This window comes from Chiloscyllium plagiosum, chromosome 6 (assembly GCF_004010195.1).
Source record: "Chiloscyllium plagiosum isolate BGI_BamShark_2017 chromosome 6, ASM401019v2, whole genome shotgun sequence".
In the NCBI taxonomy this organism is placed as follows: Eukaryota; Metazoa; Chordata; class Chondrichthyes; order Orectolobiformes; family Hemiscylliidae; genus Chiloscyllium; species Chiloscyllium plagiosum.
The window spans coordinates 71,023,226-71,041,970 of record NC_057715.1 but is presented as its reverse complement, the minus strand read 5'-3'; the positions used below and the strand labels follow the sequence as shown (position 1 = coordinate 71,041,970).

The 18,745-nt window shown below is 40.5% G+C and overlaps 1 protein-coding gene across 4 annotated transcripts in view; it reads right to left on the bottom strand.

Moving 5' to 3' along the window:
* Window positions 1–18,745, bottom strand: part of LOC122550689 (cytoplasmic dynein 2 heavy chain 1) — a 555,979-nt gene that overhangs the window by 13,396 nt on the left and 523,838 nt on the right. For all 4 annotated transcript variants that reach the window (XM_043691805.1, XM_043691808.1, XM_043691807.1 and 1 more), the window contains 2 exons: window positions 4,830–4,939; window positions 2,013–2,094 (listed from right to left, as the gene is read on the bottom strand). In XM_043691805.1, coding sequence (XP_043547740.1) covers window positions 2,013–2,094; window positions 4,830–4,939 — 192 coding nt within the window. The remainder of the gene's footprint in view (window positions 1–2,012; window positions 2,095–4,829; window positions 4,940–18,745) is intronic.

Here is an 18,745-nt window from a genome sequence, read left to right as displayed (position 1 = left end):
GAGTATAGAGCAGATGAATGCATGGCTGAGGAGCTGGTGTATGGGAGAAGGATTCACATTTTAGGATCATTGGAATCTCTTTTGGGGTAGAAGTGACCTGTACAAGAAGGACAGATTGCACCTAAATTGGAAGGGGACTAATATACTGGCAGGGAAATTTGCTAGAGCTGCTCAGAAGGATTTAAACAGTAAGGGGGGGTTCTAGGACTGAGACTGGTACAGTTGAGAACAGAAGAGAGCCAAACAGTCAGGGCAGGCAGGGATAAGGTAGGACTAATAAATTAAACTGCATTTATTTCAATGCAAGGGACCTAACAGGGAAGGCAGATGAACTCAGGGCATGGTTAGGAAAGTGGGACTGAGATATCATAGCAATTATAGTAACATAGCTCAGGGATGGGCAGGTCTGGCAGCTTAATGTTCCAGGACACAAATAGGACTTAAACACTTTATGGTAAGGTCCTAGGGAGTGTTGCTGAACAAAGAGACCTTGGAGTGTAGGGTCACAGCTCCTTGAAAATGGAGTTGCAGGTAGATAGGATAGTGAAGAAGGCATTTGGTATGCTTTCCTTTATTGGTCAGAGTATTGAGTACAGGAGTTGGGAGGTCATGTTGCAGCTTTTCAGGACATTGGTTAGACCACAGTTGGAATATTGCGTGCAGTTCTGGTCTCCTTCCTATCGGAAAGATGTTGTGAAACTTGAAAGGGTTCAGAAAAGACTTACAAGAATGTTGCCAGGGTTGGAGAATTTGAACCACAGGGAGAGGTTGAATAGGCTGGGGCTGTTTTCCCTGGAGCATCAGAGGCTGAGGGGTGACCTTATAGAGGTTTACAAAATCATGAGGGACATGATAGGATAAACAGACAAAGTATTTTCCCTGGAGTCAGTGAGTCCAGAACTAGAGGGCGTAGGTTTAGGGTGAGAAGGGAAAGATATAAAAGAGACCTCAGGGTCAACATTTTCACACAGAGGGTGGTATATGTATGGACAGAGCTGCCAGAGGAAGTGGTGGAGGCTGGTTCTCTTGCAACGTTTAAAAGGCATTTGGGTGAGTATATGAATAGGAAGGGTTTGGAGGGATATGGGCCGGGTGCTGGCAGGTGGGACTAGATTAGGTTGGGATGTCTGGTCGGTGTGGACGGGTTGGACTGAAGGGTCTGTTTCCATGCTGTACATCTCTATGACTCTATGATTCTATAAATGGAATGTGAATAGATTGGTCCATCTGAAGATAGGTGTAATTGATTTGAATACCCTCCACTCATTAAGGTGAGAATTTCTATCGCTCGATTTCAGAATAGAAATGGGTGCTGGATTTGGAGCAATCATGCTACCATTGAAAAGAAACATACGCAGTACAAAATAAGATTAAGCTACTGTTACGTGGAGATGGCGTTAAACCACCCTTTTGGATTTGAGTTGGAAATATTCAATACGGTATCATATTAGCAGTACAGTGGCTCATGGTTAGCATTGCTGCCTCACAGTGCCAGGTACCTGGGTTCGATTCCAGCCGCGGGTGAATGTCTGTGTGAAGTTTGCACATTCTCCCTGTGTCTGCGTGGGTTTTCTCCAGGTGCTCTAGTTTCCTCCCACAATCCAAAGATCTGCAGGTTAGGTGAATTCACATTGCTAAATTGCCTATAGTGTAGGATGTATAGGGAGGTGTAGGCTAGATGTATCAGTCAGGGGAAATGTACAGTACGAGGGTAGGGGAATGGGTCTGGGTGGGATACTCTTCAGAGGGTCAGTGTGGACTTGTTGGGCCAAATGGCCTGTTTCCACACTGTAGGGACTGTATGAATTCGATGAAAATTGCCTTAATAGAGATCAATGTTCTGAAGAATATTTTGGTCATCTCAAAAATAATGATGTCTTGAAACACAATTTATATCACCAATATCTTAAATTCGAGATGAGTAAGTGATCACTCTTCCACTAAAACTTTATGATGGCAATTGATAATTATCAGATAATTGATAATGCATTTTGTTAAAGCAGATTTCCTACCCTGACTTGGAGTTTCACATCCTGCATCCGTCCTTTCCAAGTGGCAACAAATTTCAGGTTGTCTATTGAGCAACTCATAACTCTGCAATATAAATAAATAAATTAAATAAACTTAGAAGTCCATTACAATAAGGTCTCGCTTGTGGTTGTGTTCTTGAAAATTGTGACATTAAGTGAAACTACTTGAAGTGATTCAAAGGTTCCAATGCGAATCGATGTTAAAACTAGACTTAAGTTCCTTTAGACATTTCTTGCCCAGAAATGCAATGTAACGATTGAAATGATGTACTGCATGTGTACAGTGCTGCGTATTCCTTGCTGAAATATCTTGTAAAACAAAACAAATCACCAAGTGTAAAAAAGACAATGTTCAGTTTGGTACTTCAGCAACTTTCTCAGCAGAAAACTACTTTAAAAGATTGTTAACCTGAAATGGAGTACACTTCTAAATGGGAGAAAGTGAGGACTGCAGATGTTGGAGTACTAGAGTTGAAAAATGTGGTGCTGGAAAAACACAGCAGGCCAGGCAGCATCCGAGGAGCAGGAGAATTGACGTTTCGAGCATAAGCCCTTCTTCAGGAATTACATTTCGAAATGCCTACAATCATTGAATAACTAAAAATACAACATAACAGTAAATACTGTAATTTGATGTTAAAATTATTTTCACCTGATGAAGTTTCAAACCACCAGGCTCCAAATAATGGCAAAAATTGTGTCGTATCAGTAGCAACTGAAATCCAGAATCTGCATTGAGCAATGTCTAGATGGAGTCCAGGACTTCAGTGCAAATTCAGGACAGGAGTTAAGAGAGGAGCAGCAAAAGTCAGCATAGTGATGCTCCAGATACCAAAGACTTCATAAGGTAAGATCATGGAAATGGGTGTTGGGAACAGGAAGGTAGAAGAGGAAAAGAGGTCAACGGAGGAAAGGGCGGAAGTCTATATGCATGAAGGGAACCATTGCCCAGAACGGAATCTATGGACACCGGAGACTTTGAAAGTCAGAATGGAGGATGGGAATTGGAAAGGGGGAATAAGGGGACTTTAGGACTGAGTGTAAGAACAGAAGCACAGGGGAAAAGAACTTGACAAAATGCAGGCCACAGAACTGGAGCCTGTGGCAAGCAACATTAAAGTGAAACTCATAGCATTAAACAGATATATTGGTACTACTTTATTTATGGCATCAAAGTGGATCATATTAATTGAGTCAACTTGAAACAGTGCAAACTGGAGCTTTCTGACCCTGTGGAATCCCAGATGCAGTAGACTTTGTAGGATTTGCCAAGGAAATTGAAGGGTTCAAATGTGCCTTGAACCATCCGAATCAACTATTTAACATCCAAGAACTCAGATAGTTCCTCTTCCATCAAGTTCATACTTAACTTTGAAGAGTCAGGCAATTCGTAGAATCATAGAATCCCTACAGTATGGCAAGAGACCATTCGGCCCAGTAAGTCTGCACCAACCATCTAAAGACCAGCAACACTCAGCCTATCCCATAATCCTGCATTTACCTTGTCTAATTCACCTAGCCTGCATATCCCTGGACACTATGGGATAATTTAGAGTGGCCAATCCATCTAACTGCACATTCTTGATCTTCAGAATTCAGAACTTGTTCAAACTCCTGGGTAACTATTAAGCTGAACCCCAGCTTACTACACACAACTCCAACTTAACCTTCGCTGATCCTTACATCTTCCAGCTTTCACATTTCTGAAGGAGCTAGGATCAGAATTCCCAACTAGAAGTATGGAGCTCAGTACTAATGTAAAAAACACGAGCAGTATGGCAATCCCACCGTCTTTGCTGCTCCTCAGACTATCTGGGATGACAGTCTTAAAATTTTTGTTTTAGAAACCATCTTAGATTTTTGGAGTTCTTGAAAAGATTTGTAGATTGAGTTGTGGATAAAGTCGTGGATTTGTTCGCCGAGCTGGTGTGTTTTTCTGCAAATGTTTTGTTACCTTGCTAGGTGACATCATCAGTGTTTCTTTACTACATAGGACAAACAGGAAGAAAACTGACCATATAAGTGCATGAACATCAGCCCGCCACTGCCAGACATGACCAGTAATCTCTCATTTCCAACCAAACAGACAATGAAGGACAGAAATTCAACTGGGATGATGTAACCATCCCTAGCACAGTCGAAATAGAGATGCGTCACGGAATTCCTTGAAGCCTGGCTCTCCAACCGGAACTCAATCAATAGACACATTGAACTGGACTCTGTATACAAGCCATTCAGAACCGGAAGGACCAACAAACTTAGATATATGCCTCACAGCGCCAGGGACCTGGACTCGATTCCAACTCTGGGCAACTGTCTGTATGGAGTTTGCACATTCTCCCTGTGTCTGCTAGGGTTTCCTCCGGGTGCTCCGGTTTCCTCCCACAGTCCAAAGATGGGCAGGTCAGGTGAATTGACCATACTAAATTGCCCATGCTAAATTGCACATAGTGTTAGGTGCATTAGTCAGTGGGAAATGGGTCTGGGTGCGTTATGCTTCGGAGGATTGGTGTGGACTTGTTGGGCCAAGGGTCCTGTTTCTACACCGTAGGGAATCTAATCTATAAATACCAAGCAGGACAGAGCGCCAACACCTTATCAAAGTCGCACTGATGATATCACCTAGCAAGGTAACAAAGCATTTGTCGAAAAACCCACCAGTTCAGTGAACGAATCCGCGACTTTACCCTCCTAGATTTTGCTGAGTTATGCATGTCAACAACTAAATATCTTTGATCCTCCACAGTTCCTAGTCTATACAATGAAGAAAATAAACAACACTAGTATTTCAAGGCTTACCTTGCAGTTTCCTGACGCAAAGCATTAAGAAACGTATCAGGATGAAAGAGTTCCGATAAGTCGAGGGTATCTGAGAGAAGAGTCTGATTTGCAGCTTTTTCAACCCAGACCTGTAACAAGAAGCAAACAAGAAATGTAACAAGTGCTCATTTTGACTTTTCCATTCATTAGATTGGTGTGTTCAATGTTAGTTTAACTAATTGTGCTTCAAATTCTTTCAAAATTTAGTTTTATTCAAATATTATTCTTTAATATGCTTTGAATTGTAGTTATTTTAGATACAAAACATTTACGGATTTTTATGGAGGATACATGTGAATTCTGCTTTAAAAGTGAGATGAACTACAAACCACTTTATGAAATGGTGCAGTTAAACTGATCTGCAGCTTCCAAAATGTTGCTCTGCATTGGTTTGTTCAAAGTAACAGCAAGCCTTCCCTATATTAATCAAAGTGAGTACCCCTCTCTAAAACCATGTCTTGGAAAACATGATTTCTTTTTCTGAAAAGCATTAATGCACACGGCAGAAAAAATAATCAGTGAAATGTAGACATGCTAAGAAAGTTGAAGAGATTTAAAAGTTAAGAAATATCTTATTTTACAAATGATTAAAATGGTGAGTATTGTTTAGTCTATTTTAGCAAATGTTTACATGTCACATATACACTGGAGTAAAAATGCTCTGGTTAATTGCACCAGAACACATTAACTGTGGGTAGCATTCAGGAGGTGTCACGGTGACAAAATGTTTATTCTATCGAAAGCCTGACTATGACTTCCAAACCAGAGGTTTTTATGAGTGTCTGCAAATCTTGTCTAATGCTGAGATTTTCATTTAATTAAGCTTTCCTAAACATTGTGTTATAATTTGTTTGGGTCTTAGATAAAAAGATCTCAAAATTTTGAGTGTAAGATGGCATTGGTGCTGTGCAAGCACACCACTGGTCCCATTTATAGAAGAGTGGATATAGAAAGCAAGCACTGGAAATATGCAAAATAGAGAAATTATGATATCGATCAGCCAGTCAGCAATACTGATTTGGCTATAGCAGCGCCATTTTCAATCCCACCTTCATTTAATGCCATAAAGCTGTCATTCAGCAATAGGAAAAATCCACATCATGTTCTCCAGAGAGGTCATCAACTTCCCTACAATCTGTTACTAAATTAAAAGAAGTGCTTCATAGTTTGTACTGTCATCTAAATTTGGAAAAATCTGGTGAAGTGCATGTGGCGAAGGTGTTGATTTCCACTTCATGGATTCGACTTGGATTACTTACTCCCAATCAAGAGTAGAGTAATTTCCTATTCCCTCGGCCAACAACATTAAAGGGAGAATAAGCATAAGTGATACATGAGTTATTATTATGCCCAATGAGGAAGAAGGGGAAAGGGGAGAAATGTTCTCAGCAGGAGGTAGTTTTCCAACTAATGGCTTCAAGAAACTTTGTTTTTTGCTTAAACATCAGCAAGGAACAGTGTATGCAACATTTCTATTTGACAATGTTATCTACTGCAGGCAACCGTACAACATCAGATTTGGATGAGGATGATGCTGTCACTGGCTCGAAAGGTAACCATGGCCATGAATATCTTTGCACAGGTATTTTACAGGCTGAAGCAGGCTGCCACTGTTACAACACAGAAGTGACTGACACACTGTATGCCAGAAGAGAATACTGTGCATTCCTTCACCACAGAGAGAAATAGGTAGAGCAATGTACATAGCCAATTCTGATGAAGCAATCTTTCTGTGGTGGAGAAAGTGAGGACTGCAGATGCTGGAGATCAGAGCTGAAAATGTGTTGCTGGAAAAGCGCAGCAAGTCAGGCAGCATCCAAGACAGGAGAATCGACGTTTCGGGCATAAGCCCTTCTTCTATCTCTCTGTGGTGCAAGGTTTACTGACCAGAAACATGGTGCTTTGTGGATGTTGCATAAAATGCAGAAATACATAGCAACTGAAAAGAGTCCCAGTCACTGAATGCAGAGTTATTGTGACAGAATGTTGAAAATACTATCCAGGTGAAGGCCTGATACCCTGACAGCGATCACAGTGCTATTAAGCCTGCATCAGTCTGCTGTTCAGACACCACATCAAACTGGAGGGAGATTCCTGGGCAGAAAAGGCTATCTGCCTAGAATTTGCCTCAAGAATCTATTGTGCAACCCATCCATGTGTACGGAACATGCATGTAACAATCACATTCCTATATTGGCAACATAGAACAAGCAGATCAGTAGAGTGCTAAATAACTTACTTCACTCCATGAGCTGCTTTGAGGGTGACCTGCAGTATTCCCAATTCCTCTGCCTCTGCCATATCTGCTCCCAGGAGGACCAGTTCCACCACCTCACCCATCCAACCGCAACAAGGACAGAACACCCCCCCTCCGGTCCTCACCTTCCACCCCACCAACCTCCGCATAAACCGTATCATCCGCCGACATTTCCGCCACTCCAAACGGACCCCACCACCAGGGATATATTTCCCTCCCCACCCCTTTCCACCTTCCAGATAGACCGTTCCCTCCGTGACTACTTGGTCAGGTCCACGCTCCCCTTCCCCTACAACCCACCCTCCCCTCCAGGCACCGTCCCCTGCCATCACAGGAATTGCAAAACCTGTACCCACACCTCCCCCCTCACCTCCATCCAAGGCTCCATCAAAGGAGCCTTCCACATCCATCAGAGTTTCACCTGCACATCCACCAATGTCATTTATTGTATCCGTTACTCCCGATGCAGTCTCCTTTACATCATAGAGACTGGAAGCCTTCTCGCAGAGCGCTTTAGGGAACATCTCCAGGACACCCGCACTAACCAACACCAACACTCCATGGCCGAACATTTCAACTTCCCCTCCCACTCTGCCGAGGACATGCAGTTCCTGGGCCTCCTCCACTGCCACTCCCTCACCACCCGACGCCTGGAGGAAGAACGCCTTATCTTCCGCCTCGGAACACTTCAACCCCAGGGCATCAATGTGGACTTCACCAGTTTCCTCCTATTCCCACCCCACCACCACAGTTCCAACCTGCCAGCTCAGCACTATCCTCATGACCTGTCCTACCTGCTAATCGTCCTTACCACCTATCCACTCCACCCTCCTCTCTGACCTATCACCTTCATCCCCACCGCCATCCACCTACTATATTCTTGGCTACCTTCTCCACAGTCCCACCCCCTTTATCTCTCCACACCACAGGCTCCCTGCCTCATTCCTGATGAAAGGCTTTTGCATGAAACATCGATTTTCCTGCTCCTCAGATGCTGCTTGACCTGCTGTGCTTTTCCAGCTCCACTCTAATCTAGATTCTGATCTCCAGTATCTGCAGTCCTCACTTTCGTCTTGTATTCACCAGACTGAGATTCATGATTCAACGTGGTCTGTTGCATCTCATAAATTTCACCATAAGAAAGCATAGCTATTGTTAACATGCTTATGACAAACAATTCAGAAGGAAGAACAGGAACTAATGGAAGCAGAAAGAAAGTATGAGAGGCCTATCTAATTGTGGTACTAATGAGCAGAATGTAACCAAACCAGCCAAGTTTGATGTCAGGCAGAGTGCAGAACAGATCACATGACCCTTTTTTCCTTCATTTTATTTTGAATTAAAGAGTCAATGCTAAACATAATCATCTTAAAACCTCACAGTCATAACAACATCTGGTAGCTTCTCTCATATACCCCATTGCAATCCTAACACAAATCAACTGTCCAAGAACTTAGGTACGACCTTGCCCTCTGTTAAGTTGGCCTTCATGTTGTGCTATTCCCTTCCCTTCATTGTAACCTATTGCATGTGGATCCTATTTCTATGCTTCTGAAGTACAAGCAATGCCAGCATCTAAGCCGGTGACTGCAAATGTGAGATACAGTGAGGATATTTCATCATTATTTGTCTCTTCTTGCTTTTTAATTTAATACACTAGCACCACTCCCTGGTCAGGTGTATTTCTGGAGTATCTGAAAGGAAAAAGGCACGGGAGTAGTTTTGTGGTTAAGGAGGTGGGGAAGATAAGTGGTGTCTGGTTACATGTGTAGCTTGCTAGTCAGAAGAGATTGTGTAATGATGAGGAAGTGGATCATAGGAGGAGACCTAGATTTGGCCACAGTGCCTTAATTCATCTTTTCAGCTTTGCCACTGGCCATGTTTTAAATGATTGCTGTTGCAAATAGGGCAAATACTGTCCCCTCTATCAGGTTGTCCCCTCTATACTGTCCCCTCTATCAAATTTTACAAACCAATGCCTGTTAGTTAGCTGCTGCTGTCTTGGTTTGTGTGCCATCTTATCTTGCAAGATGGAGAGGGACCAATGGGTGTGGTGCAATCTGTATGGGTGATGTGGTTGCCTTGGTTGAATAGTTGATAGCGTTCAGGAGTTTGAAATAGATGTGAGACTTGCATCAGCACTGTTAGAGGAGGAGGTGCAACTGCGAATGTTAGGTATGTGTGACGATTGACGGAGATTGCTTGTAAAAGAGAAATGGGGCTGTGGGGTATTGAACAGAATGTGAGGTTAGTGATGACTTTTTAAATTGGTTTTCTTAGTTGGAGGTGCTATTAGAAGCTGAATTCAGTAATCTTTATCACTTGGGTGAGGTTATTGAAGAGTACGACATGGCAGTCAGGTTTACAGAGTTGTACTCTTTGCTTTGATCTCCACCTAGGATATTCTCAGTGTCAGTCTGGAGGGTCTCCTGGTTTCCCATGATGAAAGGACATCTCTCTTCCTGTACCAAGGATGTCATTGTACAATCAATTCCTGATGAAGGGTTTTTGCCCGAAACGTTGATTTCCCTGCTCCTCGGATGCTGCCTGAACTGCTGTGCTTTTCCAGCACCACTTTAATCTAGAATCTGGTTTCCAGCATCTGCAGTCCTTGTTTTTACCTACAATCAATTTCAGCACTTTCTCCAATTAAAATTCATCTCCCTTTAAGAAATGAAGGATTGTTTTAAGCAGCACAAGCTGCAGTCTGAACAAGTGTGAACTTGTCACTCACAATTTTGCACCTCCTGCCTAACCCTCACCACTGGCTCCATACTGCATCCTGCGGGTATAGGCATGGTTTAATGACAAATAATGATCACTGCACTCTTTTACAGACCTTATCCAATTTTCTAACCAAGAATTTTACAAATCTGTCAGTGTAATATTTCTGAAGATTTAAACAACATAGCTCATGTATAAAATGTTTTATTTTTGCATGAACAATGCTTTTTGCTTAATTTATAAAGTTAAAAAAGGAACAACGTTGAAATATTTAAGGTAATAATCATAATCTTTGTGAGATCAGCATTTTTCAAATGAAATGATTTTGCCTCAATGTATCTTATTTAAATATTGTCATACATTGGTTCAGTTTTGAAGATTAAGTGAACATTCAAAAAATCATACCACCCCAGTCCAACACTGGCACCTCCGAATCATGACTACCAAATAAAACTGTTTGTGTGATTTTTAACGCAGTTCTACATGGCATTGCTGAGACCACATCTTAAATACCGTGTGCTCTTTGGTCTCCTAATTTAAAGATGTAAATATATTGAAGACGGTTCAGTGCTGGTTTACTGGAATGATTAGGATGTTTTATTAGGATAGGTTGTACAGGCTGGACTGGTTTCCACTGAAGTTTAGAAGAGTGATGAAAGATATGACTGAAATGTATAAGGTCCTGAACAGTAGTGATGAGGAGGACATAGAAAAATGTTGTCTGTTGTGGGTCAATCCTTAATGAGGAGACGGTATTTTAAACTGAATGGTCCCCCTTTAGGACAGAGATAAGGAGAAATCTTTCTTTTGGAGACTTTGATTTTCTCTGCCTCTGAAGCTAATTAGAGGTGGGGTTATTATTTTTTTTAAAGCAGAGGTAGGTAGATTTCATCTGAAGAAGGGTCATTGGTCCTTAACTCTGTCTTCTATCCACAGATACTGCCAGACCTGCTGAAATTTCCAGAAATTTTTGATTTCCAGCATCCGTAGTTCTTTGGATTCTTTGTTTCGATAGATTAGATTAGATTAGATTACTTACAGTGTGGAAACAGGCCCTTCGGCCCAACAAGTCCACACTGACCCGCCGAAGCGCAACCCACCCATACCCCTACATTTACCCCTTACCTTACACTACAGGCAATTTAGCATGGCCAATTCACCTTACCTGCACATCTTTGGACTGTGGGAGGAAACCGGAGCACCCGGAGGAAACCCACGCAGACACGGGGAGAACGTGCAAACTCCACACAGTCAGTCGCCTGAGGCGGGAATTAAACCCGGGTCTCTGGCGCTGTGAGGCAGCAGTGCTAACCACTGTACCACCGTGCCGCCCATCTTGTTAGGCAGGGCAGGGCAATTGACAGTTATTGGGATAGATGGAGATGTAGAATTCAAAACACAAACAAATCAGCCACGATCTTATTGATTAGCAGAGCAGGCTTGAGGGCTGAATGGTCTACTTTTGTTTCTATTTTGTATGTTTGTATGAGGCTCTTGTCGTTCACAAAAAGGTGTCACTTATTTCATCTCAGTAACCACAAATAGGTTTAATTAACTCTTCGGCATATCAACTACTAATAACAAGAGGTAAAGAAGATACCTGTGTCTCCATCAGGAAACCTTGCCTTGACACCAAATTATTCTCCACCGAGAGGTTGTATGACTTCATCTCACCAGAACCATTACCATACATCACACCTTTGGCAATCTCCTTCAAACTTCTGGGTACATAACATCTGGGTTGATAACTGTCATTTTCAATTTAGCAACATTTGGTCAAGTTCTTCCTTGTTATCTCCAGGTGGTTTACCTACATTTATCTCAGATACTTCTGGCGTCCCACTTTAACCTTCCTGAGCTGAAGTACTTAATAAGTATCCCTGGCATTCCTTTGTGCTTAAGAAGAAAATGGCTCTTTTCATTTTAAGTAGTCAGTGGTTCATATCTTCTTTATCTATCATTTTATTTTTTACCTGCCTAAACACCCATTTTTATTTATTTTTCATATTTCTATGTATTCACAATCTCCCTGTCTGATTCCTTCAATATCTTTTATATCTGTCATAATTTCCTTCTATTCAATTCACATTTTCTATGTTCTTTTAAACAATTTTTGGAATTAATTTTACCATAAACTCCTCTTCATGTATGAAATCTGCCCATGATATAGCCCACTTACTTCTACACAGATCATATTTATCCTATAACTGATCCATCCTACAAATGAAATATTTCTCAAAACAAGTCTATTCTTTGATCTGCCATTTTGTTAAAACAATTATTCATTTGTAGGATGTGGGCGTCACTGTCTAGCCGGCCAGATTTTATTGCCAATTTCCACCTGACCTTGAGAAGGTGATGATGGGCTACCTTCTTGAACTGCTGCAGTCTACCTGCTGTGGGTTGGCCCACAATGCCATTAAAGAGGGAATTCCACAATTTTGACCCAATGACAGTGAAGGAATTGTGACATATTTCCAAGTTAGGATGGTGAGTGGTTCAGAAGGGAACTTGAAGGTGGTGATGTTCCCATACATCTGCTGCCCTTGTCCTGGGGTAATCGTGGGTTGGAAGGTGCTGACTGAGGATCTTTGGTGAATTTCTGCAGTGGAATCTGTAGCTAGTACACACTGCTGTTACTGAGCATCGGTGGTGGAGGGAGAGGATGCTTGTGGGCAGCTTTGTCCTCGATGGTGGCAAGCTTCTTGAGTGTTGTTGGGACTGCAACCATCCAGGCAAGTGAGGAGTATTCCATCACATTCCTGACTTGTGCCATGTAGATGGTGGACAGGGTTTAGGGAGTCAGGAGGTGAGTTACTTGCTGCAGTATTCCTAGTCTCTGGCTTGCTAAAATTAATCTGGAATTGTTTTGCTTTCATTTTACTGAAAGTGGCAAAATTTTATACTTTTATTTTATTAGTTTGTAACTTGGCAACAATTACAAAGAAACAGAAATTTGGTGATCTTGGGTGTTTTCTAATCTGTTCATATACTCACAGGATCGAGGTGGAAGATCAGAGTTTAGACTGACGAAGACTTGAGAACTTCTCAGTCCGGATACTATATCCATTTGCACAAATAGAAACATCTGTTTGGTTTTCCTTCCTCTGCATATCTCAGTTTTCATTTATATTATAAATCACAATGTTATGTTTTACAAACTCTGGAAACTACAGGTGAGACAACACTAACCAGTATCCAAAAGTAACTTCACACCTACGTCAGTTGATGGAACCGTCAATAGTGTTTTCAGCAGTTGAGTGGTGCCAACAGCAAACACTCTCTTTAAAAGTAAATTGTCAATTAAAGTCTTGAGAACTCCTGTACTAACTTTTGACGATGTATCACAATTGTAATGAAGATGGGGAGAGGTTGAACAGAGGTAAAAATAAAGACTGTTTATAGTTAATGGAATCGCACAAATTAAATGGTAAATTTTGATAAATTAATTTACAGGGTGTGGCTGCACAGTCTAAGCCAGAACAGTATTTATTTCCCATCTCGAAAGAATATTAATGAACCAGATGACTTTCATGACAATCCAGATGTTTCACGGTCATGGTACAAGGTTTTCAGTCCTGATTCATTTACTTTACTGAATTTAATAAGATAGACACAAAAAGTAGTGGAGATATACATCCACCATGATTAACAATGAAGTTCTACAATACTACAGAAGCAGCATTGTTAGCTGACAATAAGTAAGATGCTCTCCCATTGCTAAATCAGATCTGTTTGCACAACATATGGCTAGCACTTAGAGTTTTACTTAAGACCTTATAAGAAAAGGCAAGAAGAAAGAAATTTAAAGTGGCACTCAGTTCCTGTCATGATATCAGGAATGAAATGCTGTTGGAAAAGTTATGGGTAACATTTCAGGTCTGTGACCTTTTTACTAAAACTGAGAAAATTTAGCAATGTAATAGGTTTTGACATGCGAATGGAGACAGTGAGAAAAGCTTCAAAATTGATTACATTTGCGACTTTCTCATTTGTGATGAAAGGTCACAGGCATTAAATATTAGCTCTGTTTTACTTTCTACAGACATTGCCAGAAGTGTTGAGTATTTGTAGAATTTTCAATTTAATGGCATCCACAGTATTTTACTTTTGTTTTTCACAGAATTATTAGCTTCTGAAATTAGTTTCCAGCTTAAACTGATTAATGCAACTAATGGGAAAAGTCTGGTTTAAAGAGAACATTTGTTTTTAAAACCAACTGAAGTTAAATTACAACTTATTTTAAAAATTACAACCATACTGTCACCGACACCCTTTCCCCTATCCTTCTGACAATCTTACTTTGTGGAGTGTTAAGTTGTTTTTTAAACTTCAGGTATTTGTTAGGTGTCTACAAATTTTTTTACTAATTATCCACTATAAGTGCCAGATGAATAAATATGTGACTTCTGTTCTTGTATAATCATTGTTACCTATTTTCTGATTCCCTTAGAAAACAAGATGAACATCTTTCTATAAATGTGACTTTTAATTAAATATACTTTGTCATCTGAATTACTATAGAGTATTACTGTAATAATAACTGTTTATGACTAGCCTTGTAGTAAGATCTCCCCCTGATGGTTTAATATTTAAATACTCTAGACAGTGCAGTGCCATGCTGCATAGACTAAGATGATGTAGGTTTGACCTTTTCTTTGTACTTACAAATCTGACCCAAACAGAAGGCCTAACTAAATATTTGCAACTAGATTTAATATTCATGAGTTAGGAAGTGAAAAAACAATCAAGCTTCTAATCCTGATGTTAACTAACAATACTGAACATGAACCGCTGAGCACGGGTTCTATTTCTGACATTACTTTGCGTGGTTAAGGAGATACCAACATTCGCTGTCTAAACTGATGTTCTTGCACATTGTCCTCAAGAGTGCATGACAAAAAACTTTGACAAAATGTACCACTTTTGCAGTAATGCTCAAGCAACTAATAAATATATGTACAAAGCTAGATAAACATACGAAGGAGAAAGGACTGAACAGAAATGGTGATAGGGTCAATGAAGTAGCGTGAGAAAAGGCTCTTGTGGAACATAACATTTGAGCAGACAAAATACACATCACTGATGGTCTCTAAAAGGATTCCTGAAGAAGGGCTAATGCCCGAAACGTCGATTCTCCTGTTCCCTAGATGCTGCCTGACCTGCTGCGCTTTTCCAGCACCACATTTCCATCTCTGATCTCCAGCATCTGCAGACCTCACTTTCTCCTCTAAAAGTTTATCCAAGTAGTCACTCATCACATACAAATCCACAAGGTGAATGTTGGTAATCTTCTTAACCACGCAAAATAGTGTCAGAAATAGAACCCGTACTCAGCGGTTCATGCACAGTAACTCAGGCAGCATCCTTTAAATTTAAATTTATTTAAATTTAAAATCAGGCAAGTTGACTCTGGAAGGCATTGCCTTGAGAAATGAACTACCAAAATGCCATCACCCTATTTTGTTAAGCTGAAACAGGCAAAGTCAATGTGCACACCCTGTCTGTCTATATTTGCCAAATATGTCTGAGTGCGTGAAGAATTACACTGGTTAACCAACACTCAGGCTCACATTGCGGTACATTTACATGTACTGAAATCTACATATTATTACACAGGGCCCTGTTCTTTCCTGATAAGTGAAACATGGAAAGCTTCAAAAAATTACGTCTTTTTCAGCAACATTACATTCTATATTACCAAATAACTATTTACATCAGCTGCATTTGCTGACATCAGTGCATGCATCCTTTAAGTTCTGGCATCTTTGTGAATCTTTTATGCAGTTTTTCCAGTGCTTCTATATCCTTTTTATAATGTGTTGGAATACATTCCTGGCCAAGTGTGGTCTAACTAAACTCTCTGCATGCCTAACAAAACACTATTTTCAAGAAAATCTGGGAAAGAAAGCTAGGTAATAAATAAAAGTACTCTTATAGTGATACCTAATCTATCAAATAATCCATCACTAATTCATACAGCCGTTAAAAGATTGTAGCTTCCAGTCGTACAAACATCATAATTTAAAGTAATATTTGATTGACACAGAAGTCATGTTTCAAATTCCCCTCAGTGCAATGGTTAATTTAAAAAGAACTACTATTTATATTAAAACAGCAAGTTCAAACCCCATTGTACTTTATTTGACTCACTGCTTTCTATAATGATTTGACATAACTCAATTGAATTCGACTGCTCAAGGAATTGTTAAAACGCTCACTATTTACTATTGCAGAGAGAGCTAGTAAGTGCCCTTCAAAATCCATTGAGAAACAATAACATTATCTGAACTTGGACCTGTACATAGTTCAAATAAATTTTTAAAAAATGTTGCACATGCAATCAATTGCAGTTTTTTTTAAACCTTCATCACAAGTGAAATAAAGTCTGAAATATATGGTTCTCCATTGAAAGAGCTCTGCTTTAATTCATGAAGCAAGTTGCTCTTTCATAGTTTGCATGATTCCCAGTTAACAGTATTGCAAGGTTTCGGCCACTGACACTTTACAACTCAGAGCTGCATATATGGTGTTAATTTCTCTTTTCTATCTGAAACACAATTGCCTTCTACTTACCATGTTGTTATGAGAACATTGTGGGAATCTATCTTAATCCTCTAGAATAAAGTGCTCCAATAGTATAACCACTCAACTAGTAACTTTTTATTTATATGCTGTGGTAATCTATAATATTCCTATGAACATTTTAAGCCACTCTCTTGAGATTCAAAACTACAACCTCAGAATGGAGCTTGAAACTCTGCTGCATTAAACTATAGGTTAGATTATAACTGGATAGAATATGTCATTAAGTACGAGGAATAGACAGCAATGCTTATCATCTTGAACATGATCATCTTCTAAAAACATTGGATGAAATCTTATGCAGGCCTGAATGACATGAGCTATGGAGGGAAATGTGACAGAATCACACCAGGCGGCTTGCTGTACAGCACGCGTAGACATCACTCTAACACCTACAGCATTTGTGCCTGTGCAGCAAACACACTGCATGATCATTCAACCATACTTGAGCCACTAACAGGCAGGAGATTACAGTCCAAGTAGTGAGTAATGGCCAGTCCTGTAGGGCCATCATAAGCAATGAGGAGGCACATGAGGGGGAGGGTTACCTTGGGACCAAGTTGAGCCCAATAGTTACAGTGTCCACTATGAATTATGTTCCCTGCCATAATTTGCCATTCACCTGGTGTGAAATGCAACTGGAAAATGGCTGGAACACTGCCCAGGATGCTGGAGTCAGTGTCAATTTGATGAGCAAAAACGCAAAATTCATGTCTGCTTGATGCTGAAGGAGCAGATACATAAAACATATATTTAAAAATCCAACTACATTTAATTTCCTATCATTTCTTTGCCCATTTGCAATGCATGTGGCTTGAATGTGTTTATGGTTCAAGTGCTGGTCAAAGGCAATTAAAAGAGATGAACTCTGTCCAAAAGCATCCCACCAGTTGTGGAACTTCTAAGGATGCTATGGGAGGAAAGAAACATTGCTATATCATGACATGTTCAAAAGTCACACTGCCCCTTTGTCATGTCATGTAAGCATGACAATTGACTACTCAATTCAATAATAATGAATGTTTGATCTGAGTTTGGACAGAAAGGGGTTTGGATTGAAGCAGACACTCCATTTTTAATATGATGTTTTGGTCATTCTGCTGATGCAGCACCATCACCATTAGGGCTGCTGAAGATGTGATTCCACAGCAGGGGGAATGGGGCCTTTAACAGAGAGACAGGGTGTGTCACATCATCCTGGTGAGGTGTATTCTGTAACAAGACAAAATGATTGATGCTGAGGAATGGGGAGAATGGGAGCAATCTTCCAAGGAGGAGGATGTGCACAGAATTGCACACTGTATTCCAATTAATGGCCTAACCAAATGTTTTATGAAGTTGTAACATGACTTCCTTGCTCCTATTTTCTTTGCCCTAGCATGCCATGTATCTTCCTCACCACCCTGTCTAGCTGCACTGACACCTTCAGGGATTTATGGACTTGTAAACCAAGGTTCCTTTGTTACTCAAAATTCCCTAGGGACCTACCATTCATTGTGTATATTCTTTCACCATTAGATCTCCCAAAATGCATCACCTTGCACTGATTGGAATTAAATTCCATCTGCCTTTGCTCTGCCCAATTTAGCAGCGGATCAGTATAACACTATAACCTGAGACTATCCTTTTCACTATCAACAACAGCATTAATTTTCCTGTCATATTCCTTCTACATTAACATCTAAGTCATTAGCGTAACAAACTGCAAGGGTCTTAGCACCAAAAGGTGTGACATACTGCTGGTCACATGCTTCAAATCACAAAAACAACCTTTCACTATTGTACTTTGCCTCCTATTTGTAAACTAATTTTGGATCCAGTTTGCCAATTTGCCTTGAATCCCATAGGTTCTTACCTTTTGGGCCAGACTTCCATGTGTGACATTGTCAAAGACCTTACTAAAGTCCATGTAAACCACACCAACTGCACTACCCTCAATAATGTATTTAGTCACCTTTTCAAAAAACTCAATTATATTAGACAGACAAGATTTCCCTCCAACAAACCCCTGATGACTATCCCTGATCAATCCCTTCCTTTCCCAGTGTTGATTAATCTTGTCCCTTAGAACTTTTACCAAATAATTTTCTGACTACTGACACCAGACTAACTGGTCTGTAATTCCTAGCCTATCCCTGCTGTGCTTTTTAAACAAAGGAACCAAATTAGCTATCCACCAGTCATCCGACACTTCACCTGTGGCCAGCAAAGTATTAAATATCTCCAGCAGGGCCCCAGCAATCTCCTCCCTTGCCTCCCATAACAGCCTGAGATACATCGCATCAGGACTGGGAATTTATGTGCCTATCTGCCCATTAAAACATCTAAT